The following is a 25,428-nucleotide window of genomic DNA, read 5'->3' on the forward strand; positions in this document are numbered from 1 at the left end:
CCTCTCCGCTGTGGCAGCAACCGGGAAAATCTGCGCTGCTCCTTCCGGGAGCCTTCGTGCACCAGGGCTTCAGATGACGTTTGGTGTTTTCCTCTGGCGCCTGGATGTGCACAGAGTGCAGTCTCTTCTGGTTTCCCAGGCGTGTCCGCCTGTCTGAAGGTTCAGCTCTCCCTCCCACGGGATTTGGTTGCAGAGAACTGTTTATCCGGTCTGTTTCCTTCAAGTTCCGGCAGTGTCTCAGGCGCAGGGGTCCTGCCGCTCCCGGGCCCTCCCCTATGGGAACCCAGAGGCCCCATACAGTTGCCTCCTGGGCCAGGGATGTGGGCAGGGGTGGGCAGTGTTGGTGGTCTCCTCCGCTCTGCAGCCCCAGGAGTGCCCGCTTGATCAGGCGGTGAGGTCTCTCTCCCACGGGGTTTGGGAGCAGGGAGCTGCTGCGGTCCGGGATCCGCCGGTGTGGGACTTCCGGTAAACACAGGAAGTGCCCGGCCCTAGAGGAACTTTGCCTCTGTGTGTCCTGAGTTCACCAGGCAGGCTTCCTGCAGGGGAAAAGTTGGTCCTACCTGCAGCTCCAAGGCTCAAGTTTGCTCGTGGGGTACTGCCTAAGTCCTCTCCGCTGTGGCAGCAACCGGGAAGATCTGCGCCGCTCTCTCCAGGAGCCTCCGTGCACCAGGGTTCCAGATGGCGTTTGGTGTTCTCCTCTGGCGCCTGGATGTGCACAGAGTGCAGTCTCCTCTGGCTTCCCAGGCGTGTCCGCCTCTCTGAAGGTTCAGCTCTCCCTCCCACGGGATCTGGGTGCAGAGAACTGTTTATCCGGTCTGTTTCCTTCAGGTTCCGGCAGTGTCTCAGGCGCAGGGGTCCCGCCGCTCCCGGGCCCTCCCCTACGGGAACCCAGAGGCCCTATACAGTTGCCTCTTGGGCCAGGGATGTGGGCAGGGGTGAGCAGTGTTGGTGGTCTCCTCCGCTCTGCAGCCTCAGGAGTGCCCACCTGATCAGGCGGTGAGGTCTCTCTCCCAAGGTAATAAATTCTTACTAGGGTTGATGGCAGGGCAGCTGACTTTATGGCATGAGGTTGAGAAGGGGAAGGTAGCCAACTCCTGCCATCCTTATCAGAAGAAACCAGTGTTGGAGCTCCTTTGACTCTTCCTCCATAACCCTGGGCAATTATGGACCCATGTATTTGGCATACATCCTTTAACAAAATAAATGGTATATAGATATCTTCTCTCATTCTTTAATCTGAATAATCAATCTAACTCAAGATCTAGTCAAGATCATGGGCATATACTAAGTGGACTCTATATCTTACTGTTCATCCATGGTCATTGCTATGCTATTCATAATAGTCAGAAATAGGAAAAGCTTAGAGGTTCATCAACTGATAGACAATGAAATACAGCACATTTATACATTCTCATATTCAGTTGACAAGAAAAATGAAATCAACAGTTTACAAACCCTCATTCTGAGCAAGGTACCTCAGATTTAAAGGACAGACATTGCATATTATCTCCTATATATGAATGTTAGATCTCAAGCTTTATATATGTGCCAAAGATTAGCTTCAACACATCAGGTCCTCAGGGGAATGTGTGGAGTTAGCAATTAATCACTCAGCAGACTTTTCTCTGACAGAACAAAACTTAATTCTCTAGGGGTCAGTGAAAAACGGTAGAAACACAGACACACACATACACAACACACACACACGCACGCACACACACACATACACACACACAGAGTGGATGAAGCAAGGCTCTAACAACTTTTTCTTTTTTCTTTTTTTTACACTCCAGATTTTATTCCCCTCCTGGTCCACCCTCCAACAGTTTCACATTCCACATCTCCTCCCAACCACCTATGTCTCCAGAAGGATGTCTCCACCCCACCAACCCTGCCATACCTTTAAACTTCCTAGGGCCTCCAGTCTCTTGAGGGTTAGGTGCATCTTCTTTGACTTAACCAGACCTGGGAGTCCTGTGCTGTATATGTGTTGGTGGGTTCATTTCAGCTGGTATATGCTGCTTGGTTGGAGATCCAGTGTCTGAGAGATCTCAGGGGTCCAGGTTAATTGAGACTGCTGGTCCTCCTACAGGTAACCCTCTTCCTCAGCTTCCTCCAGCTTTTCCCTGATTCAACCAGAGGGGGCAGCAGCTTCTATTCATTGGTTGAGTGCACATTATCTGCATCTGACTCTTTCAGCTGCTTGTTGGGTCTTTTGAAGGGCTGTCATGATAGGTCCCTTTTTGTGAGCACCCCATAGCATCAGTAATGGTGTCAGGTCTTGGGATTTCCCCTTGAGCTGGATCCCACTTTAGGCCTGTCATTGGACCTTCTTTTCCTCAGGCTTTTCTCCATTTCCATCCATGCACTTCTTTTAGACATGAAGAATTATGGGTTAGAACTTTGACTGTGGGATAGCAACCCCATCCCTCAGTTTATGCCCTGTCTTTCTGCTGGAGGTAGGTTCAATAAGTTCCCTTTCCCCACTGTATGCTATTTCATCTAGAGTGCCCCCTTGAGTCCTGAGGTTTTCTTACTTCCCAGTTCTCTGGTACATTCTGGAGGGTCCTCCTAACCTCCTTCCTCCCAAGGTTGTCTGTTTCCATTCTTTCTTTTGGCCCTCAGGGCTTCAGTTCATTTCCCCACCCAATACCAGATCATGTTCTCCTTTCCATCCACCCAGATCCCATTTCCCTCTCCTGTCCCTCCATCCCTCCCTACAATGGTTGCTTTCTTCTCCCTCCCAAGTGGGACCGAGGCATCCTCAGTTGAGCCCTCAGCTTGTTGATCTTTTTGAGTTCCGTGGACTGTATCTTGGGTATTCTGTACTTTTTTTGGGGGCTAATATCCACTTATTAGTCAGAACTTACTGTGCATGTCTTTTTGGGTCTGAGTTACCTTGATCAGGACCTAAAGATCCAGAAATACCACTCTTGGGAATATACCCAAAAGACGCCCCACCATGCCACAGTGGCACATGTTCCACTATGTTCATAGTGGCCTTATTTGTGATAACCAGAACTTGGAAACAACCTAGATGTCCCATGATACACAAAATGTAGTTCATTTACACAGTGGAATACTTACTACTCAGCTATTAAGAATGAGGACATCCTCAGTTTTGCAGGCAAATGGATGGAATTAGAATAAGATGGCCATTTTCAATATGTTAATCCTATCAACCCATGAGCATGAAAGAGCTTTTCATCTTCTGATATCTTCTTCAATTTTTTTTCTTCATGGACTTAAAGTTCTTGTCATACAGATTTTTCATTTGCTTAGTTAGAGTTAAACCAATATATTTTATATTATTTGTGGCTATTGTGAATGACGTTGTTTCCATAATATCTTTTTGGCCATTTATCATTGGTATAAAGGTGGGCTACTAATTTCTTTGAGTTAATTTTACATCCTATCATTCAGCTGTAGAAGTTCTCTGGTAGAATTTGAGGGATTGCTTATGTATTATCTCATATTATCCACAAATAGTAATAATTTGAATTCTTCCTTTTCAATTTGTACCCTCTTGATCTCCTTTCATTGTCTTATTGCCCCAGCTAGAACTTTCATTACAATACTCAATAGATAGGTAGAGATCAGGCAGCCATGTTCCTGCAATCTTGTCCCTGATTTTAGTGAAATTAAGTTTTTCTCTATTTTGTTCAATCTTGCCTATTGTTCAATCTTACCTATATATTTCTTTGTTTATATATAGGTATGTGCCTTGTATCCATGTTCTCTCTAATACTTTAAATATGAAGTGGTGTTGAATTTTGTCAAAGGCATCTAATGAGATGATCCTATGATTTTTTTCTTTCAGTTTGTCTTTATAGTGTATTATATTGATGGGTTTTCATCCATCCCTGTGTCTCTGGCATGAAGCCTACTTGACTGTGGGAAATGATGTTTTCGATGTGTTGTTGGATTTGATTTTGTGAATTTTTGTGTATTTTTGCATCAATGTTCATAAGAAAAATTGGTGTGAAGTTCTCTTTCTTCATTTTTTGTGTCTTTTAGGTATCAGGGTAACTGTGGCCTCGCAGAATGAATTAGTTAGTATTCCTTCTGTTTCTATTGTGAAATACTTTGAGGAGTATTGTTATTAGCTCTTCTTTGAAAGTCTGGTAGGATTTTGCACTAAAACCATCAGGCCTGGGCTATTTTTGGTTAGGAGACTTCTAATGACTGCTTCTATTTCCTTAGGGATTATAGGACTTTAGATAGTTTTCTTAATCTTGGTTTAGCTTTGGTAAGTGGTAGCTGTCATGAAAATCATCCATTTCATTTAGATTTTTTCCATTTTTATGGAATATAGGATTTTGAATTAACACCTAATGATTCTTTTCATCTGTTTTTGTTGGTGCATTTCCCTTTTCATTTCTTATTTTGTTAATTTGGATACTGTCTCAGTGCATTTTATTTAGTTTGACTAAGGATTTATCTATCTTGTTGATTTTCTCAAAGAACCAGCTCCTGTTTTTCATGACTTTTTATTGTGCTTTTCCCCCTAACTGATTGACTTCAGCCCTGAGTTTGTCTATTTCCTGCTATCTATTCCTCTTGGGTGTATGTGCCTCTTTTTGTTCTGGATATTACAGATATGCTGTTAAGTTTTTAGTATAAGAAGATGAGATCTCTCCAATTTCTTTATGAAGGCACTTAGTGTTAAGAATTTTCCTTTAAGGATTACTGAGGTCCCAGCAGGCAAGGACATTGGGGTGGGAGTGGGGCTCTGGGTCTCATCTATGTGTTGAGATTTAGCTGACCTCCTGGGAGTCAGGTAGAGTGTTGAGTGGATATGGTGTGTTGATCTCTGACTGCTGCAGGTTTATTTGTGGACTGGAAGCTGTATGCATTCTTTTTACATTTACACATCCAGTTTGACCAACACTATTTATTGAACATGTTTTTTTTCCAGTGTTATTTTGGACTTCTCTATAAATATTATATGTCCATTGGTGTGTGAGTTTACTTCTGGGTTTTCTGCTTTTATGTCAATACCATGAAAGTTTGATTACTATGTCTATAATACAACTTGAAATCAGGAATGATAGTATGTCTAACAGTTCTTCTATTGTTGATGATTGTTTTAGCTATTCTGTTTTTCTTCCATATGAAACTGAGAATTGTCCTTGAAAGGTCTGAAAAGAAGTGTGCTGGAATTTGATGGGAATTACATTGAATCTGTAGGTCGTTTTTGGTAGAATAGCCATTTTTACAATGTTAATCCAAGTGATCCATAAGCATGGGGGATATTTACATCTTCTGATATGTTTTTCAATGTCCTTCTTAAAGATTTGAAGCTTTTATCATATGTCTTTGACTTACTTGAGTAGTCAAAGTTTACCCCAAGGTATTTTATATTACTTGATGTTATGGGAAGAATGTTGTTTCACTGATCTCTTTCTAAATTACTTTGTCATTTGTATGTAGGAAGGGTAATGATATTTTAAGTTAGTCTTGTATCCATCTACTTTGCTGAATAGGATTTCTCAGTTGTATGAGTTCTCTGGTGAAATTTTATGGTCACTTACATATACTATCATATCACCTGCAAATAAAGATACTTTGACTTATTCCTTTCCACTTTGTACACCTGTGATCTCCTTAAGTTGTCTTGTTGGTCTATCTAAAACATCAAGTTCTATGCTTAATATATATTGAAAAAAAAAGACAACTTTGATTCTGATTTCAGTGGAATTGCTTTGAGTTGCTTTCCACTTAATTTTATGTTGGCTACATGGTTGATGTACATTACCTGATATATCCCTTGTTTTCTTGTATCCTTACATGGGATTTATTATGAAGGGGTGTGGGATGTTTGTCAAAGGTCTTTTCTGCATCAAGTCAGATGTTCTTGTTTTTTTAAAAAACCTTTCATTTATTGATTTTTGTATATTGAGCCATCCCTGCGTTTCTAGGATGAAGCTTATTTAAACATTGCGGATGATCTTTTTGGTGTTCTTGTATTCAGTTCACAACTATTTTATTGAGTATTTTTTGCACACATGCTTTAAAAAAAGTTAGTCCATAATTCTCTTTCTCTGTTGAGTTGTTTGTGTATCAGTATAATAAAATGATTTTGGTACAGTTCCTTCTGTTTCTATTTTGTGGAATGATTTGCAGAGTATTGATGTTATCTCTTCTTTGAAATTCTTATAGAATTTTGTGCTAAAACCATCTGTCCCTGGGATTTTATTGGGGGATTTTTCATGACTGTCTCCTTTTTCACTAGGATTTATAGGTTTTAAAAAATTGTTTATCTCACTTTTATTTAACTTTAATAAGTAGTACCTATTGAGGAAACTAGTCATTTCCTTTATATTTTCCATTTTGGTAGAGTATATGTTTTTAAACTATGTTCTTAAGATTTTCTGAATTTCCTCAGCATTTGTTGTTATGTCCTTTTCCTTGATGATTTTGTTAATTCTCTCTGTGTTTTAGTCAGTTTGGACTAGGATTTGTCCATCTTATGATTTTCTCAAACAGCTAACTATTTGTTTTATTGATTCTTTGCATTAATAACTTTCTTTCTATTTAATTGACTTTAGACCTCAGTTTATTTTCACTGTTACTCTACTAGGTTTGATTACTTTTTTTCTTCTAGAATTTTTGATGTGCTGTTAACCTGCTAGTATGAGATCTCTCCAACTTCCTCTTAACACTGCTTTCATTGTGTCTCATAAGTTTGTTTATGTTATATATTCATTTTCATTGAATCCTTGTAAGTCTTTAATTTCCTTATTTCTGTCTTGACCCAGTTTTCGTTCAGTTTCTGAGTTTGTAGGATTTTTGTTGTTTCTGTTGTTGAAACAACAGAAATTGAAATTGAAAGTTCCTGATAGTCTGCTAGAATTCAGGAAGTTATTTAAATTTTCTTATATCTGCTGAGACTTGCTTTGTGTTCAAGTATGTGTTCAACTTTGGAGAAAATTATGAGAGGTACAGAATAGAAGGTATATTACATTGGGTTTGAATAAAATGCTCAGTAAATATTTGTTAGGTTCAGTTGGTTTAGCATTTGTTAGCTACAATATTTTTCTGTTTGGTTTTGTCTTGATGGCGTTTATTTTTGAGTACGTGATATTAAAGTCTGTCATTATCTGTGAGAAGATGATATGTGATCAATAGTGTAGTAATCTTTCCTTTGCAAATGTGGGTCCCTTTGTTTTTGGAGCACAGATATTAAGAATTGGAAGGTCATTTTGGTGGATCTTTCCTTTGATGAGTATAAAGTGTTCTTTCCTATCTTCTTCAAATATGTTTGATTTGAAGTTTATGTTAGATATTACAATGACTCCACCAGATTTTATCTTAGGCCCATTTTCTTGGAATATCTTTTTCTACCTCTTTACTCTGAGATAATGTCTATCTTTGATATTACTTATTATAAGCAGCAGAAGGATGGATCCTGTTTTTCCATCCAATATGTTAGCCTATGCCTTTTTATTTGGGCATCGAATCCATTAACATTTGAGAGCTATCAATGACCAATGACTTCTAATTCCTCTTATTTTGTTGTTGTTATTGTTGTTGGAGTATGTGTGTGTGTGCGTGTGTGTGTGTGTGTGTGTGTGTGTGTGTGTGTGTGTGTGTGTGCGTGCTTCCCTTATTCCTTTTGTTTTCATAGATGTAGTTTACCTCCTAGGGTTGGAACTTTTCTTCTATCACCTTTTGTAGGACTGGATTGTGGACAGGTATTGCTTATTCTTTTTTCTCCTTAATTAACTAATTGATTTCTCTTTAAACAAGTAATCAATCAATCAAACAATTAATCAATTAGTCGATTAATCTTATATCCCAATCACAGCTTACCCTCTCCTCTCTTCCCAGTTTCTCCCTTTTACTTCCCCTCCTTCTAGTCCCCCTTTCTCTTTAGTGAAGGTCAGGCCTCCCATAGATACCAACACAATTTGGCATATTAAGCTGCAGTAGGGATAAGTGCATTTTCACCTACTGAGGTTGGACAAGGCAGCCCAGTTAAGGGAAAGAGATTTAAAGGCAGGCAACAGAGTCAGAGAAAGCCACTGCTCTAATACATATTGTTCAAATTTGACATTATGGTAGAATATCTTATTTTCTTCATCTATGGTAATTGAATGTTTTGCTGGGTATAGTAGTCTAGGCTGGCAGTTGTGGTCTCTTCCAGTCTGTAAGATGTTCAAGCTCTTCATCTTCTAAAGTCTCCATTGTGAAATCAGGTATAATTCTAATAGTTCTGCTTTTATGTTACTTGGTCTTTTCTTCCTTGCAGCTTCTAATATTTTTCTTTGTTTTGAATGGTTAATGTTTTTATTATTATGTGGTGGTGGTTGTAGGTATATTTGGCATTCTGCAAGCTTGTACCTTTATAGTTTCTGTAGTTCCTGTTTGTTTATCCTATTTTCAGAAGTCCTTCAGTTTTTGTTTTCTTTATTGCTTCTGTTTCCATTTTCTGATCTTGAACTGTTTTATTCAAGTTCATCAACTATTTGATTTCTTTTTCTCGGATATCTTTAAGGGATTTATTCATTTCCTCCAGTTTTTGCTTATCTTTTCCTCAATTTCTTTAAGATACTTATTCATTTCCCCTTGGGGAATCTTTACCATTTTCATAAAGATGGTTTGATGGTTGCTTTCTTGTGCTTTAGCTGAGTTAGGATATTCTGGGATTTCCATAGTAGGATAGCATGGCTCTGATGGGGACACATTATCCTGGCTGTTGTTGATTGTGTTCTTACAGTGGTACATAGGAATATGGTTCAGAGATAATTATAGTTATAAATAGTAATTTCTGAGTTTGTCTTTGATGGGTGTCTTTTCCCCATTGACTTCTGTTTCCTCTCTGGTCTTCTGACTGGAGTGGCCTGTAGTTGAGTAGTTGTTCATTACTCAAGTTGGGGCCTGGAGTTCTGGTGCCAGGCACAGCCTCTGGTTCAGCCAGTGGCCCTCAGCAGATTTTGGAGGCAGGATGTGGTATTGGAGCTGTATGTCATGACTGGAGCTATGTTACAGGGAACTGAATAGGGACAGTGTTGTGGTGGGTGGACTATCTGCTGTTGTTTTGGTGGCTACTATGTTTGTTGGTACAGAAGGGTGCCTCTTCTGGAGTTGAGGGCTGGGATATGGTCAAAAGGAGGGCGAGTTGCCACGGGATTGGCAAGCAATGAGAAAGTGGGACAGTTCACACACAACCAGCCAACCTGGAATTCTGGTGGGTGGCTTGGCCTCTGGTGTGACAGGAGGCTTCTACCCGAGTTGGGTTCTGAGAATATGATGACAAGTGGAGGAAAGGCAGTTAGGGGAAGGCTGAGCAGGCACTGAGGGAATATAAGTAGTCTGTGGTTAGGCCATTTTCCTGAGGCTGTAGGTGCGTTGTGGCTTCTGGTCCCAACTCAAAATCTTATGCACCAAATAAAACTTCAAGTGGCAAGAGTAGGTTACACTGTATTAAATCAGCGGCCAAAAGGGTCCCTACCCAATCACCTCAATCACAGTCTATTACTAAGGCTGTTCATTATTTTCTACAATGTAATGGTAAGGCTCTATGAGTACACCATCACTTATATCATCAAATATGGAGAAATCAAGCTGGTATCAAACTAGAATGTTTACCTCTCCCACCTAGAATTCCTGACGCTGGAAGTTACTGTAAGGTATAGAGAAAGGTAACCATCGATATCACCCAGCTATAAACCCTGCGATCTACATATTGTGTCCTTTCTCTGTCGTCTTTATTCCTTTTCTGTGTAGTAGCTTTAATTTTATATAATTCCATTGCCCTTTTGCACTTGCTATCTATGTTTCCAGTGATGCTTCAATTAACTTATATTAACAAAATAAAGGATAAAATATGATTATGCTTAAGTAACATTTAACATTTTATCTGAGGGAAGGGCAATGAGCTAATTATGCTTTTAAAGTTATATGTAGCACAAATATTGCTAGCAATAAGTCTAACAATTATATAATTCTGATTTCTCTGCATATCCCTGACCTTATTTATGAAGATAATACAAAGAGCTTTTGTAAACAAAGTTTCAATAGTGGAAAAATAGCTCAAATAACTCAAGTAAATAGTACCACATCAGTACTACCATGAATAATTTGAGCAGGCCCAATATCATAAACAGAAATGTTATTTTAAATGGCAGGACCCATGGATTTAAATATTTCTTTGTTAAGTGCTTTCTCAGCATCTAATGAGATGATCATGTGGTTTTCCCTTTGAGTTTGTTTATATAGTGAATTACATTGATAGATTTCCATATATTGAACCATCCCTGTATCCTTGGGATGAAGCCTACTTGATCATGATGGATGATCATTTTGATGTCTTGGGTTCAGTTTGTGAGAATTTTATTGAGTATTTTTGCATCGATATTCATAAGGGAAATTGGTCTGAAGTTCTCTTTCTTTGTTGAGTATTTGTGTGATTTAGGTATAAGCATAATTGTGGCTTCATTGAAGAAATGAGATAGTGATGCTTTTGTTTCTATTTTGTGGAATAGTTTAGACAGTATTGTATGAGGTCTTCTATGAAGATCTGATAGAATTCTTCACTAAACCCATCTGGTCCTGGGCTATTTTTGGTTGGGAGACTTTTAATAATTGCTTGTATTTCTTTAAGAGTTATGGGACAGTTTAGATGATTAATCTAATCCCGATTTAACTTTGGTAGCTGGTATCTGTATAGAACATTGTCCATTTCCCCTAGACTTTCCAGTTTTGTTAAATAAAAACTTTCATTGTAGGATCTGATGATTTTTTGAATTTCCTCAGATTCTGTTGTTATGACTCCCTTTTCACTTATGACTTTGTCAATTTGGATACTCTCTCCATGCCTTCTGGTTAGTCTGGCTAGGGGTTTATATCTTTTGTGAATTTTTTGAAAGAAACAGCTCCTGGTTTTGTTGATTTTTTGTACAGTTCTTTTTGTTTCTACTTGGTTGAGGTTGGGAGGTAGGGTGGGTGAATAGAAGAAGGGGAATGGGGAATGGGATAAAGGCTTTATGAATGGGAAGCTAGGAAATGGGATAACATTTGAATTGTAAATAAAAATATCAATAAAACAAAGAATAAAGAAGAAAAAGTGGGAAAGAGCCTAAAACACACGGGCATTGGGGAAATTTTCCTGAACAGAGAACCAATGGCTTATGCTCTAAGATCAAGAATCGACAAATGGGACTTCATAAAATTGCAAAGCCTCTGTAAGCAAAGGACATTGTCATTAGGACAAAATATCAACCAACAGATTGGGAAAAGATCTTTACTAATCCTACATCTGATAGACAGCTGATATCTAAAATATAAAAGAACTGAAGAAGTTAGACTTCAGAGAATCAAATAACCCTATTAAAAATGGGATACAGAGTTAAACAAAGAACTCACAGCTGAGGAATATTGAATGGCTGAGAAGCACCTAAAGAAATGTTCAACATCCCTAGTCATCAAGGAAATGCAAATTAGAACAACCCTGAGATTCCACCTCACACCAGTCAGAATGGCTAAGATCAAAAACTCAGGTGACAACAGATGATGGGAAGGATGTGGAAGAAGAGGAACACTCTTCCATTGTTGGTGGGATTGCAAGCTGGTACAACCACTCTGGAAATCAGTCTGGAGGTTCCTCAGAAAATTAGACATTCCACTACCTTAGGACCCAGCTATACTACTCCTGGGCACACACCCAAAGATGCTCTAACATACAACAAAGACACATGCTCCACTATGTTCATAGCAGCCTTATTTATAATGGCCAGAAGCTGGAAAGAACCCAGACATTCTTCAACAGAGGATAAGAAAATGTGGTACATTTAAAACAATGAAGTACTACTCAGCTATTAAAAACAACGCCTTTATGAAATTCATAGGCAATGGATGGAACTAGAAAATATCATCCTGAGTGAGCCAACCCAATCCCCAAAAAACACACATGGTATACAATCACTAATAAGTGGATATTAGTCCAAAAGCTTGAATTACCCAAGATATAATTCACAGATTTCATGAAGCTCAATAAAGAGTACAACCAAAGTACAGATGGTTTAGTCCTTCTTAAAAGGGGGAACAAAAATATTCATAGGAGGAGATATGGAGAAAAAGTTTGGAGCAGAGCCTGAAAGAATGGCCATTCAGAGCCTGCCCCACCTGGGGATCCAGCCCGTATACATGCAGCCCCCAAACCCAGACAATATTGCTGATGCCAAGAAGTGCATGCTGACAGGAGCCTGATAGAGCTGTCTCCTGAGAGGCTCTTCCAGAACATGATAAATACAGAGGTGAATGTTAGCAGACAACTAGCTGAGAACAGGGTCCCCCATTGGAGGAGTTAGAGAAAGGATTGAAGGACCTGAAAGGCCTTGCAATCCCATTAGAGCAACAATACCAACCAACTAGAGCTCCCAGAGACTAAAGCACCATCCAAAGAATACACATGGACAGACCCATGGCTCCAGCTGCATATGTAGCAGAGGATGGCCTTCTTGGGTACCTTGGTCTTCTCATGGCTGGAACCCCCAGTGTAGGGGAATATCAGGGCAGGGAGGTGGGAAGGAGTGGGGGTTGTGGGCAACACCCTCCTGAAGAAGGGGTATGGGGTATGGGGTATGGGGTATGGGGTAGGGGTTTATGAATGGGAAACCAAGAGAGAGGGATAACATTTGAAATGTAAATAAAATAATCAAATAAAAATAAATAATTTTTTTGTTTATCTTTTGCTTTATAGGAACAGCAAACTGAAAACTCTCCTGGCAATTGGAGGTTGGAACTTTGGAACTGCTCCGTAAGTTCTCTCTAGAAAACCACTTGTTTATTTATTTATTTTTTTTATTAACTTGAGTATTTCTTATATACATTTCAAGTGTTATTCCCTTTCCCGGTTTCCGGGCAAACATCCCCCTCCCCCCTCCCCTTCCTTATGGGTGTTCCCCTCCCAACCCTCCCCCCATTGCCGCCCTCCCCCTATAGTCTAGTTCACTGGGGGTTCAGACTTAGCAGGACCCAGGGCTTCCCCTTCCACTGGTGCTCTTACTAGGATATTCATTGCTACCTATGGGGTCCGAGTCCAGGGTCAGTCCATGTATAGTATTTAGGTAGTGGCTTAGTCCCTGGAAGCTCTGGTTGCTTGACATTATTGTACTTTTGGGGTTCGAGCCCCTTCAAGCTCTTCCAGTTCTTTCTCTGATAAACCACTTGTTTATTTACTATCAAAAACAATATATCATAATCTATGTCGTTTTATACTTCAAAATTTTAGAGCCTGCCGCACCTGGGGATCCAGCCCATATACATGCAGCCCCAAACCCAGAAAACGGCTATTAAGAAAATCCATTAAATGAAATTTTACTTAATAAATTACTGTATCAGATTATTGATACTTATCGGGAGATTTTAGAATGACTACTTTAGGTTTTACATGGATAAAATTGGATGGATATTTTTGGACACCATTCTATGAGCTTTAGTTGTCCAGTTAAAAAACATCTTAATGTATACAAAGGCTATAAGATTTGACGAAGGTCCTGTATATCTTTTGTCTGTCTTCCCATGAAAATAAAATGAGACCATATGTAAAATCAAGACTTATTTGAGTAAATATGGACTGGAGGCATATGTGAAGGCAGAATGCTCTGAACTAAATTAGTTGGGTATTCAAAACAACAAAGGCATTTTGGGAAAATGTTTGAACTGGGAGTTGGGAAGAATGGTAAAATAAAGTGAATTCTGAGGTACCATGGCTGGTAAGAATAGTGAATGCAAAGAGAGTCCAGGACAGCCCTGGAACACACTTTAGTCCTCAGTCAGGTCCTGATCAAGGACTGTCAGACAGAAATTGAATTTAAACTATTTTTCCAGTATGTTCAGAACACCAAGGCCTCACTCTGACTGTTTTGCTTTCCCCTAGTTTCACCACCATGGTTTCCACTTCTCAGAACCGCCAGACCTTTATTACCTCAGTCATCAAATTCCTGCGACAGTATGGGTTTGATGGACTGGACCTGGACTGGGAATACCCAGGCTCACGTGGGAGCCCTCCTCAGGACAAGCATCTCTTCACTGTCCTGGTGAAGGTGAGGAAGCCAGGAACAGTTGTTAGGTCTATAATTTTCAAAGTCTATTTTTTTTCAATGAGGACCAGGTGCTTGCACAATAAAACCAAGCTTTTAGAATTAGCATAAGAAAGTTGCTTAGATATCACGTACTCCTTGACCCATCAATGTGCTGCACATTACTCAGAGTTCACTTCATCTTGACATTTACTAAACCATATAGGCTCCTTAAGCATTATGACCTTCATTACACAGATAAGTAACTAAGGTATTAAAAAGGCATACATAATTTGGACATCATACAGCTAGTGTCATAAATACCTCCCATGTCTGTTTGAGATACAATAATTGTCTACTGTTATTGAGTAGTCTATGCTCTGTGCCAGTTATTGGGAATAGGTTAAAACTGAGAATAAGGCAGAGTCTTGACATTAAAGAACACACATCTGAGGTGGAAAACTGAAGCATAAGCAACAACTGTAGCACATCCTGATATAAGCTCTGATAAGCTACACTGAATCCAAGGTCTACAGGATCCAAAAGCAAATTCAGAGTCACCTAATTCTTTTCTTGGGTAAGGTCACAAGGAGCTTTCTAGGTAAAATGAGGTGGATCATAGTCTTGAGAGAACTTGGTGTTATGTAATTCAGCGCAGATGGAAATGACACAAAAGAAGACAGTTTTTTTTTTGTGAGCAACTGAGGAGTGAGTTTCAAGCCTCACAGCAAGACAGCAAGAATCAGGTTACTTACCTGCACGTCTTATATTAAGCTAAAAATTAAACTTGCTTAAGGAAAATGGAAATCTTTGAAAAAATGTGCATTGATAAATATGACCAGACTTGTATACTTTGGAATGGTTATTTTGGAATTAATTATGAATTAGGAGTGCAAAGACAGGATAGAGTAGGAAGTCAATGAAATAAGTTAAGCAAGAGGTGACCAAGGTCCCAATGGACCTAGCACTGATGGAAGAAGAGAATATACAAAGAGATATAAAGAGATCAAATATCAGCAGGAATTGTGCTTGACAGAAAAGAATTCCTCTTTTTCTAATTTCAAGAACTAATATTGTTATAGTGCTGCTGATATAGATAGGAAGAATAATGAAAGAACTAGTTAATTTAGCTTTGAATATTAGTATGATCTATCCACAATTACCACAATGAATTGAATGAATACCATCCTGGAAGGCATGGCAAAGAACAGCAATTTATATGATTTCCACAGAAAAATAAATGAAGTAATAAATGCAACATCTATGAGGTTTATCAAATTGGGCAAGGAATTGCCAGTGGATAAATTGACCCATAACTTCAGAGCAATAGGAAAATGTTTCTTGAGAACACTGGAAGGAACAGATTGGGCGGTAACCAGAACCCCAGATACAGTATAAGGCAGTGGGCTGCGTGTTAGAATTATCTCCATTTTAAGAAAAGTATTTGTTCCTTTGGGTAAAGTATCTTAGCATGCAGCTTCCAAGTGTATAGTCTCCACCATATGAATGAATGTAGTCCACACTACGAACCTGCCAAACACATCATTTCTTGTTACACAGCCTCATCCAGGCAAATCAAGCCCATAAAATCGAGGGCCATGCAAGTAAAGGTTGATCGGCGTTGAGTTCTGGGAAGAGGTTTGGGTTGCAGGTCCAGGCTGAGGGGGTGATGCAACTTCGTTTTGTAGTTGCATCTGTCAGTTCAGCTGGGGGTAAAGGTTTTCTTTTTGAAATTTCCAGACCAAGCTTGTTAAATCCTGTCCATTTCCTGACATCTTAGTGACATCACCTCAATATGGACTTTAGACTTACTTTCTTCCAAGGTCGATTATTTTCTACATTAATTTATACACCAGGTCATCAGCTGGCTTTGGAGTAACTTCAACGTCAGGTTAACAAGATGCCTCAGTGGGTAAAGTACTTTCTTCAGAGCATGAACACCTGAACTCAAATCACCAGAGTCCACGTAAGAGCCAGATGCAGTAACAAACACACAAGCCCAGTGCTCCTAAAGAGGTGGGCAGAGACAGGAGTATACTGGACCCCTGGTACAGCCAGCTTGGTATACACAGTAGCAACAAACAAAACGTGTCTCAAGGAAGGCAGAAAGTAGAAGGTGAGGACTGAAATCTAAGATTGCCACGGGCACTTTCGTTCACACCCATGAACATGAAAACATATACACATACACACAGAATTTAGAAAATCTAAATTACTTTTATGTGTGTATATATATGTGAGGTACATGTGTGTGAGCTGTCACTTCTCAGACACTGTCAACCTTGATTTTTGAGTCAGTGTCTTACTAGTCTACAAGTCATGGATTAACACAGAATAGCTGACCAGTGAGCACCAGGGATCCATCTCTGTAAGTTTCCTCAGCACTGAGATTAAGAGACATATGCCACTATGTCTTTCTTAGAATTGTTTTTTTTTTTTGTTTGTGTGGGTTCTGTGGGAATAGCTGTATTGAGCTCAGGTTTTTAGCTTGCATGGCAAGCATATTAATTACAGAGCTGTCTCCACAGCACCACGGTACATTTTTATAAGATAGCTCCAAAGATCAGAAATAGGACCTCTACTCTTAGTTGAACAGGACTGTTATAAGTTGCAACATCTCATCATTGGCTACAGTTCTGCTAACAGAAGTGATACAGAATAAAACCACGCACATTGCAGTATCTGGATTTAACATTTGAAAACACACATAGCATTGTTTATAACTTTCATCCTTCCACGTAAATGTCTTAGTTTTTCAACACAACCTACATAATTTGGTGTCCCAAATAATGTCCTTGTAAAAGTTCAACTGACCATAGTGTGTGGATTCATTTCTGGGTCTTCAGTTCAATTCCACTGATCTACCTGCCTGATTCTGTACCAATATCATGTGGTTTATACCACGATTGTTCTATAATACAGCTTGAGGTCAGGGATGATGATTTCCCCAGAAGTTCTTTTATTGTTGAGAATAGTTTTCACTATCCTGGGCTTTTTGCTTTTCCAAATGAATCTGCAAATTGAACTTTCTAATTCTTTGAAGAATTAAGTTGGAATTTTGATTGGGATTGCATTGAATCTGTAGACTGCTTTTGGCAAATTGGCCATTTTTACTGTATTAATCCTGTGAATCCATGAGCATGGGAGATTTTTCTCCCTTCCTTCCTTCCTTCCTTCCTTCCTTCCTTCCTTCCTTCCTTCCTTCCTTCCTTCCTTCTCTCTCTCTCTCTCTCTCTCTCTCTCTCTCTCTCTCTTCCTTCCTTCCTTCCTTCCTTTCTTTGTTTCTTCCTTCCTTCCTTCCTTAGGGGAGGAAAGAATTTATTTCAGTTTACAGGTTCAGAGTCCATCACAGTAGGAGACCAGGGAAGGAGCTCAAGGCAGGTGTTTGAAACAGAAACTAAAGTGGCACAAATGTCAGCAGGGGAGTGCTGTTCATTGACTAGGTCACATATAGCTAGATTTCTTTTTTATATAAACCATATTGCCTGCCTAGAGTGGTACAGCCAACAGTAGGCTGGATCCTTCTACATCAATTAGCAATTACAAAAGTGCACCACAGACACACCCATAGGCCAAGCAGATGGGGGCAATGTCTCAATTGAGACTCACTCTCCCAGTTGTGTCAAATTGACTAGCAATCACAAACTTTTTTGAGGTATACAAATCATTTTATTTGTATCTATGCCAAATGAAAATGCCATATATACTTTCTATAGGTCCTTAACATCTTTTTTACCTTATTGGATATTTTTTATTTACATTTCGAATGTTATTCCCTTTCCAGGTATATCTATCTTGTTGATTTTCTCATACAACCAGCTCCTTGTTTTGTTGATTCTTTGTATAGTTCTTTTTGTTTCTACTTGGTTGATTTTAGGTCTGAGTTTGATTATTTCTTGCCATCTTCTCCTCTTCTGTGAATTTGCTTCTTTTTCTTCTAGAGCTTTCAGGTGTGCTGTCAAGCTAGTGTATGCTCTCTCCAATTTTTTTACAGGCACTCAGAGCTACGAGTTTTCCTCTTATCACTGCTTTCATTGTAACCCATAATTTTGGGTGTGTTGTGCCTTCATTTTTGTTAAATTCTAAAAGTCTTTAATTTCTTTCTTTCTTTCTTCCTTGACCAAGTTATCATTGAATGAAGTGTTGTTCAGCTTCCGCATGTGTGTATGTGTGTGTGTGTATGTGTGTGTGTGTGTGTGTGTGTGTGTGTGTGTGTGTGTGTGTGTGTGCTTTCTGTTGTTTTTATTGCTATTGAAGGCCAGCCTTGGTCTATGGTGATCTGATAGGTTGCATGGGATTAATTCAGTGTCCTTGTATCTGTTGAGGTTTGTTTTGTGTCTTAGTCTATGGTCAATTTTGGAGAATACACCATTAAGTGCTGAGAAGAAGGTATATTCTTTTGTTTTAGGATGAAATATTTTATAGATTATCTGTTAAATCCATTTGGTTTATAACTTCTGTTATGGTAGAACTGTATTCTGATGATGCCAAGTAGTTTTGGTTTTTGTTGCTTAGGTTCTTGTGCCTGCTTCTCACCATTTGGTTTTCTCTGATGTTAATTGGTCTTGCTGTCTCTGACTGGAGCTTGACCCTGCTATGGGCTTGTGAGCCTATGATCTTAGGAGTGAGAACACTCCTTGGAGACCAGCTCTCTCTGGGCAGGTTTGGAGTCTGGAGTACTGTGGGATAGTCTTAGCTCTAGGCACAGATGGAGATCTGAAGGGTCCTGTCCCAGATTGCTGCATGGTTCCTGTGCCCCGTGCATTCTTGGCATTTCCTTCTTTGGACAGTTAGTGGAACAAAAGTGAGGCCTCACCTGTGTGCTTAGGAGTGAGAGTGCTCCTTGGAAACCAGCTCTATTTCTTTTTTTTTTCTTTAGTTTTTTTTTTACAATCCAGACTTTATCCCCCTCATGTTCTGCCCCCCAACTGCTCCCCATTCCATACCTCCTTTCCCTCACCCTGTCTCCAAGAGGTTGTCCCCACCCTCTTCCCCTATCCTACCAGGCCTTTCAACTCCTTGGGGCCTCAAGTCTTCTGAGAGTTAGGTACATCCTCTGTCACTGAGGCTAGAGCAGGCAGTCCTCTGCCATATATGTGTCATGGGCCTCATATCAGCTGGTGTATCATGCCTGGTTGGTGGCTCAGTGCCTGAGAGATCTCAGGGATTCAGATCAGTTGAGACTGCTGACCTTTCCATGGGGACACCCTCCTCTTCAGCTTCTTCTAGCTTTTCCCCAATTCAACCACAGGAGTCCCCAGCTTCTGTCCATTGCTTGGGTGCTAGTATCTGCATCTGACTCTTTCAGCTACTTGTTGGCCTCTCACAGGGCAGCCATGCTAGGATCCTGTCTGTAAGCACACCACAACATCAGTGACAGATTCAGGGCCCTGGGCTTCCACTTGAGCTGGATCCCAATTTGGGCCTAGACATCCTTTCTCTCATGCTCTTTTCCATTTTAGTCCCTGCAGTTTCTTCAGACAGGAACAATTCTGGGTCAGAGCTTTTTACTGTGGGATGGAAACCCTATCGCTCCACTTGATGTCCTGACCCTCTACTGGAGGTAGACTCTTCCACCTTTCCACTGAAGAGCACTTCACCCTCCTTTTGAGTCCCAAAAGTCTTGAACCTCCCAGGTCTCTGATATATTCTAGAGGGTTCCCCTACCTCCTACTTCCCGAGGTTGCCTGTTTACATTTTTTTCTGATGCCCCTCAGGGCTTCAGTTCTGTTACCTTTCCACTACTTGATCATGTTCCCCTTCCCCTACCTGTCTTTTCTCCCACCCAGGTCTCTCCCTCCCTTTACCCTCCAGTGACTGCTTTCTTCTCCCTCACTAGTGGGATTGAGTTATCCTCATTTGGGTCCTTTGACTTGTTAACCTTCTTGAATCCTATGGATTGTGTCTTGTGTATTCTGTACTTTTTTTTTTAGCTAATATCCATTTATTAGTGAGTACACACCATGTTTGTCATTTTGGGTCTGAGTTACCTCACTCAGGATGCTATTTTCTAGCTCCATCCATTTGCCTGCAAAACACACGATGTCCTTGTTTTTAATAGCTGAAAAGTATTCCATTGTGTAAATGAACCACATTTTCTATATCCACTCTCCCATTGTGGGACATTTAGGTTATTTCCAGCTTCTGGATATCACAAATAAGGAAGACATCCCCCTGTGGCATGGTGGGCCATCTTTTGGGTATATGCCCAAGAGTGACATATCTGGGTCTTCAGGTAGATCTATTTCCAGTATAAAATTGGATTTAAGGTCATTTTCTTGTGCTTTGTCTGTGTTAGGATATCTAGGGCTTGCTGCAGTTGGATAGCTGACCTCTGGTGGTGTCGTATTATTCTTGCTATTGTTGATTGTATTCTAACACTGGCCTTTAACTACCTTTAATCATTTTGTTGTTGATGTTAGCTTGATGTTCTTGATTTCAGCAGTACTCCTTGGGGGGTGGAGGGAGGTAGAGGCTTGGGTCTGACAAAGGACCACAGGGGACAGCATGCTGCTTATCTCTGCTGGCTTTGCCCCAGGTGGATCTGGAATTCATGAGCAGTCTGACCTAGATGCTTCTGGGCCCTCCAGTCCTCTTTGGGAAGGCAGGCAATGGAGCTTGGGTGGGGAGTGTGCAGCTCACCTCTGCTGTCTCTTCTCCAGGTCAACCAAGGCAACTCTTAAAATGCTTAATTGGGTCTGTTTTACAGTTTCATATGTTTAGTCCATTATTGTCCTGGCAGGAAACATACCATTGTGTAGGCAGACATGGTGCTAGAGAAGGCACTGAATTTTCTACATCTTGATTCCTAGGCAGCAGAGAAATCCTGGGTGCTACACTGGGCATAGCTTGAACATAGGATATCTCAAAGCCCACTCCTCCAAGTGGCCCACACTTCTTCCAGCAAAGCCACATCAACTCCAAGTAGGCCATACCTCCTAAAAGTGTCACTGTCTAGGAGCAAAGCATTCAAATATCCAAGTCTATGGGAGCCATACCTATTAAAACCACCATATACAGAATGTAGGTAAATTAACACCTGTCACTCAGCCATTCCCACCTTCCTCACTGGCTAATTAAGCAATTCATTGAACGATATGTCTGTGTTGCAAGGAGCAACTTTCCAAATTATTGAAAGCTATATAAGTGTACTGAAGAGAGTATATCTTCAAAATGATGTGATTGAAATGATCTTTAACTGGTCATTTGAGATCTTGGATTCCATTAACTTTCTGAGGGACTCTGGTGTCAATTTCCTAACTCCCACATATACTGAATTCTTGTAATTTTTAAATGAATACCATCTATATTATTGACTTTATCAAGATATCGGTAGACTGAAATCAGACAAAATATTTCAAAGTACTTTGAAGAAGAAAGACACTGTACAAACATGAATTTATTATTACTTAAATGGCTGAAACTAACTTCAAAAGTATTTGCCTTATTTTGCAGGAACTACGTGAAGCTTTTGAGCAGGAGGCTATTGAGAGCAACAGGCCCAGATTGATGGTTACTGCTGCTGTAGCTGCTGGCATTTCCAACATCCAGGCTGGCTATGAGATCCCTGAACTTTCTCAGTGAGTAGTGCTCTTATCCTAAACTTCTGTGAGGACCTTTCAAGCTTTGTACTTAATCTTGAGATGTATTGTGCTCAAAGACCTTGTCTCCACACTTGCGGTGGAAAAGGTGTCTCTGCCTGCATAGATGTGAGAAACAGTTGTGATTTTAATCTTACTACCTCTCAGGTACCTGGATTTCATCCACGTCATGACATATGACCTCCATGGCTCCTGGGATGGCTACACTGGGGAGAACAGTCCTCTTTACAAACTCCCTACTGAGACTGGCAGCAATGCCTACCTCAATGTGGTAAGACCTACAGAAATTCACACTGGAGAAGGGTGTAGAAAATCAGGCTCTAGATTAGTGCAAGTTCAGAAGCAAATTTATTTAGGCAAATATCTTAAGTTTAGTGACAATATCTCATTTACTGTAATTTAATCCAAAAAATTTGAAAAATAAAATACCAATAAATAAATCCACTCATTATGAACATCAGATAATTTGCCCACTAAAATAGGATCTTAACACAGGCCCCTGGCTATTGAGGTCTGGTGTCTAACCTCCTACTATTACAGGATTATGTCATGAATTACTGGAAGGATAATGGAGCCCCAGCTGAGAAGCTCATTGTTGGATTTCCAGAGTATGGACACACCTACATCCTAAGCAACCCTTCTGATACTGGAATTGGTGCCCCTACCTCTGGTAATGGCCCTGCTGGGCCCTATACCAGGCAGGCTGGGTTCTGGGCCTACTATGAGGTCAGTAGATGGGTTGTATAATGTTCTTTGAATTCTGCACCCTGAGTTGTACGTAGTCTTCAGTTTGGGAAAGGGTTTGGATACTTCTATACTTCCATACTTAATCCAAACAGTATTTCTTCAAAGAGCAGACCACACTATTAAGGTTATTTACATTAACACAGAGTGAATAAAATAAATTTCCTATACTAATATAGATTCCAAAACTATAGTACTAAAATATGGATAAAATGATAAAATGTAGAATTTGAGAAGTAACTCAAATCTGGGGAATGTAGCTCAGTGGTTGAACATTGACTTAGAATTCCCATAGCCCTGGATTTAATTACTAACACAGAGGGACAAAACAAATTAGGATCATACTGTACAATGATTTTTTTCATGATTTTTTTTTATTAACTTGAGTATTTCTTATATACATTTCGAGTGTTATTCCCTTTCCCGGTTTCTGGGCAAACATCCCCCTCCCCCGTCCCCTTCCTTATGGGTGTTCCCTTCCCAACCCTCCCGCCATTGCCGCCCTCCCCCCATAGACTAGTTCACTGGGGGTTCAGTCTTAGCAGGACCCAGGGCTTCCCCTTCCACTGGTGCTCTTACTAGGATATTCATTGCTACCTATGGGGTCAGAGTCCAGGGTCAGTCCATGTATAGTCTTTAGGTAGTGGCTTAGTCCCTGGAAGCTCTGGTTGCTTGGCATTGTTGTACTTTTGGGGTCTCGAGCCCCTTCAAGCTCTTCCAGTTCTTTCTCTGATTCCTTCAATAGGGGACTTATTCTCAGTTCAGTGGTTTGCTGCTGGCATTCACCTCTATATTTGCTGTATTCTGGCTGTGTCTCTCAGGAGCGATCTACATCCGGCTCCTGTCGGTCTGCACTTCTTTGCTTCATCCATCTTGTCTAATTGGGTGGCTGTATATGTATGGGCCACATGTGGGGCAGGCTCTGAATGGGTGTTCCTTCAGTCTCTGTTTTAATCTTTGCCTCTCCCTTCCCTGCCAAGGGTATTCTTTTTCCTCATTTAAAGAAGGAGTGAAGCATTCACATTTTGATCATCCGTCTTGAGTTTCGTTTGTTCTAGGGATCTAGGGTAATTCAAGCATTTGGGCTAATAGCCACTTATCAATGAGTGCATACCATGTATGTCTTTCTGTGATTGGGTTAGCTCACTCAGGATGATATTTTCCAGTTCCAACCATTTGCCTACGAATTTCATAAACTCGTTGTTTTTGATAGCTGAGTAATATTCCATTGTGTAGATGTACCACATTTTCTGCATCCATTCCGCTGTTGAAGGGCATCTGGGTTCTTTCCATTTTCTGGCTATTATAAATAAGGCTGCGATGAACAAAGTGGAGCACGTGTCTCTTTTATATGTTGAGGCATCTTTTGGGTATATGCCCAAGAGTGGTATAGCTGGATCCTCAGGCAGTTCAATGTCCAATTTTCTGAGGAACCTCCAGACTGATTTCCAGAATGCTTTTACCAGTCTGCAATCCCACCAACAATGGAGGAGTGTTCCTCTTTCTCCACATCCTCGCCAGCATCTGCTGTCACCTGAGTTTTTGATCTTAGCCAATCGCACTGGTGTGAGGTAAAATCTCAGGGTTGTTTTGATTTGCATTTCCCTTATGACTAAAGATGTTGAACATTTCTTTAGGTGTTTCTCAGCCATTCGGCATTCCTCAGTTGTGAATTCTTTGTTTAGCTCTGAACCCCATTTTTTAATAGGGTTATTTGTTTCCCTGCGGTCTAACTTCTTGAGTTCTTTGTATATTTTGGATATAAGGCCTCTATCTGTTGTAGGATTGGTAAAGATCTTTTCCCAATCTGTTGGTTGCCGTTTTGTCGTAACCACAGTGTCCTTTGCCTTACAGAAGCTTTGCAGTTTTATGAGATCCCATTTGTCGATTCTTGATCTTAGAGCATAAGCCATTGTTGTTTTGTTCAGGAAATTTTTTCCAGTGCCCATGTGTTCCAGATGCTTCCCTAGTTTTTCTTCTATTAGTTTGAGTGTGTCTGGTTTGATGTGGAGGTCCTTGATCCACTTGGACTTAAGCTTTGTACAGGGTGATAAGCATGGATCGATCTGCATTCTTCTACATGTTGCCCTCCAGTTGAACCAGCACCATTTGCTGAAAATGCTGTCCTTTTTTCCATTGGATGGTTTTGGCTCCTTTGTCAAAAATCAAGTGACCATATGTGTGTGGGTTCATTTCTGGGTCTTCAATTCTATTCCATTGGTCTATCTGTCTGTCTCTGTACCAATACCATGCAGTTTTTATCACTATTGCTCTGTAATACTGCTTGAGTTCAGGGATAGTGATTCCCCCTGAAGTCCTTTTATTGTTGAGGATAGCTTTAGCTATCCTGGGTTTTTTGTTATTCCAGATGAATTTGCAAATTGTTCTGTCTAACTCTTTGAAGAATTGGATTGGTATTTTGATGGGGATTGCATTGAATCTGTAGATTGCTTTTGGTAAAATGGCCATTTTTACTATATTAATCCTGCCAATCCATGAGCATGGGAGATCTTTCCATCTTCTGAGGTCTTCTTCAATTTCTTTCCTCAGTGTCTTGAAGTTCTTATTGTACAGATCTTTTACTTGCTTGGTTAAACTCACACCGAGGTACTTTATATTATTTGGGTCTATTATGAAGGGTGTCGTTTCCCTAATTTCTTTCTCGGCTTGTTTCTCTTTTGTATAGAGGAAGGCAACTGATTTATTTGAGTTAATTTTATACCCAGCCACTTTGCTGAAGTTGTTTATCAGCTTTAGTAGTTCTCTGGTGGAACTTTTAGGATCACTTAAATATACTATCATGTCATCTGCAAATAGTGATATTTTGACCTCTTCTTTTCCGATCTGTATCCCTTTGATCTCCTTTTGTTGTCTGATTGCTCTGGCTAGAACTTCAAGAACTATATTGAATAAGTAGGGAGAGAGTGGGCAGCCTTGTCTAGTCCCTGATTTTAGTGGGATTGCTTCAAGTTTCTCTCCATTTAGTTTAATGTTAGCAACTGGTTTGCTGTATATGGCTTTTACTATGTTTAGGTATGGGCCTTGAATTCCTATTC

General features: G+C 40.2%; 1 protein-coding gene and 1 pseudogene across 1 annotated transcript in view; one reads left to right on the top strand and one right to left on the bottom strand.

Annotated features, from left to right (window-relative positions):
• Window positions 1–25,428, bottom strand: part of Chia-ps1 (chitinase, acidic, pseudogene 1) — a 242,906-nt pseudogene that overhangs the window by 128,007 nt on the left and 89,471 nt on the right.
• Chia (chitinase, acidic) overlaps window positions 1–25,428 on the top strand; it is a 42,163-nt gene that overhangs the window by 10,053 nt on the left and 6,682 nt on the right. Inside the window, 5 exon segments of the mRNA NM_207586.2 lie at window positions 12,707–12,763; window positions 13,886–14,051; window positions 21,483–21,607; window positions 21,776–21,899; window positions 22,169–22,354. Coding sequence (NP_997469.1) covers window positions 12,707–12,763; window positions 13,886–14,051; window positions 21,483–21,607; window positions 21,776–21,899; window positions 22,169–22,354 — 658 coding nt within the window.

The sequence above is a fragment of the Rattus norvegicus genome, chromosome 2 (genome assembly GCF_036323735.1).
Source record: "Rattus norvegicus strain BN/NHsdMcwi chromosome 2, GRCr8, whole genome shotgun sequence".
Lineage (NCBI taxonomy): Eukaryota > Metazoa > Chordata > Mammalia > Rodentia > Muridae > Rattus > Rattus norvegicus.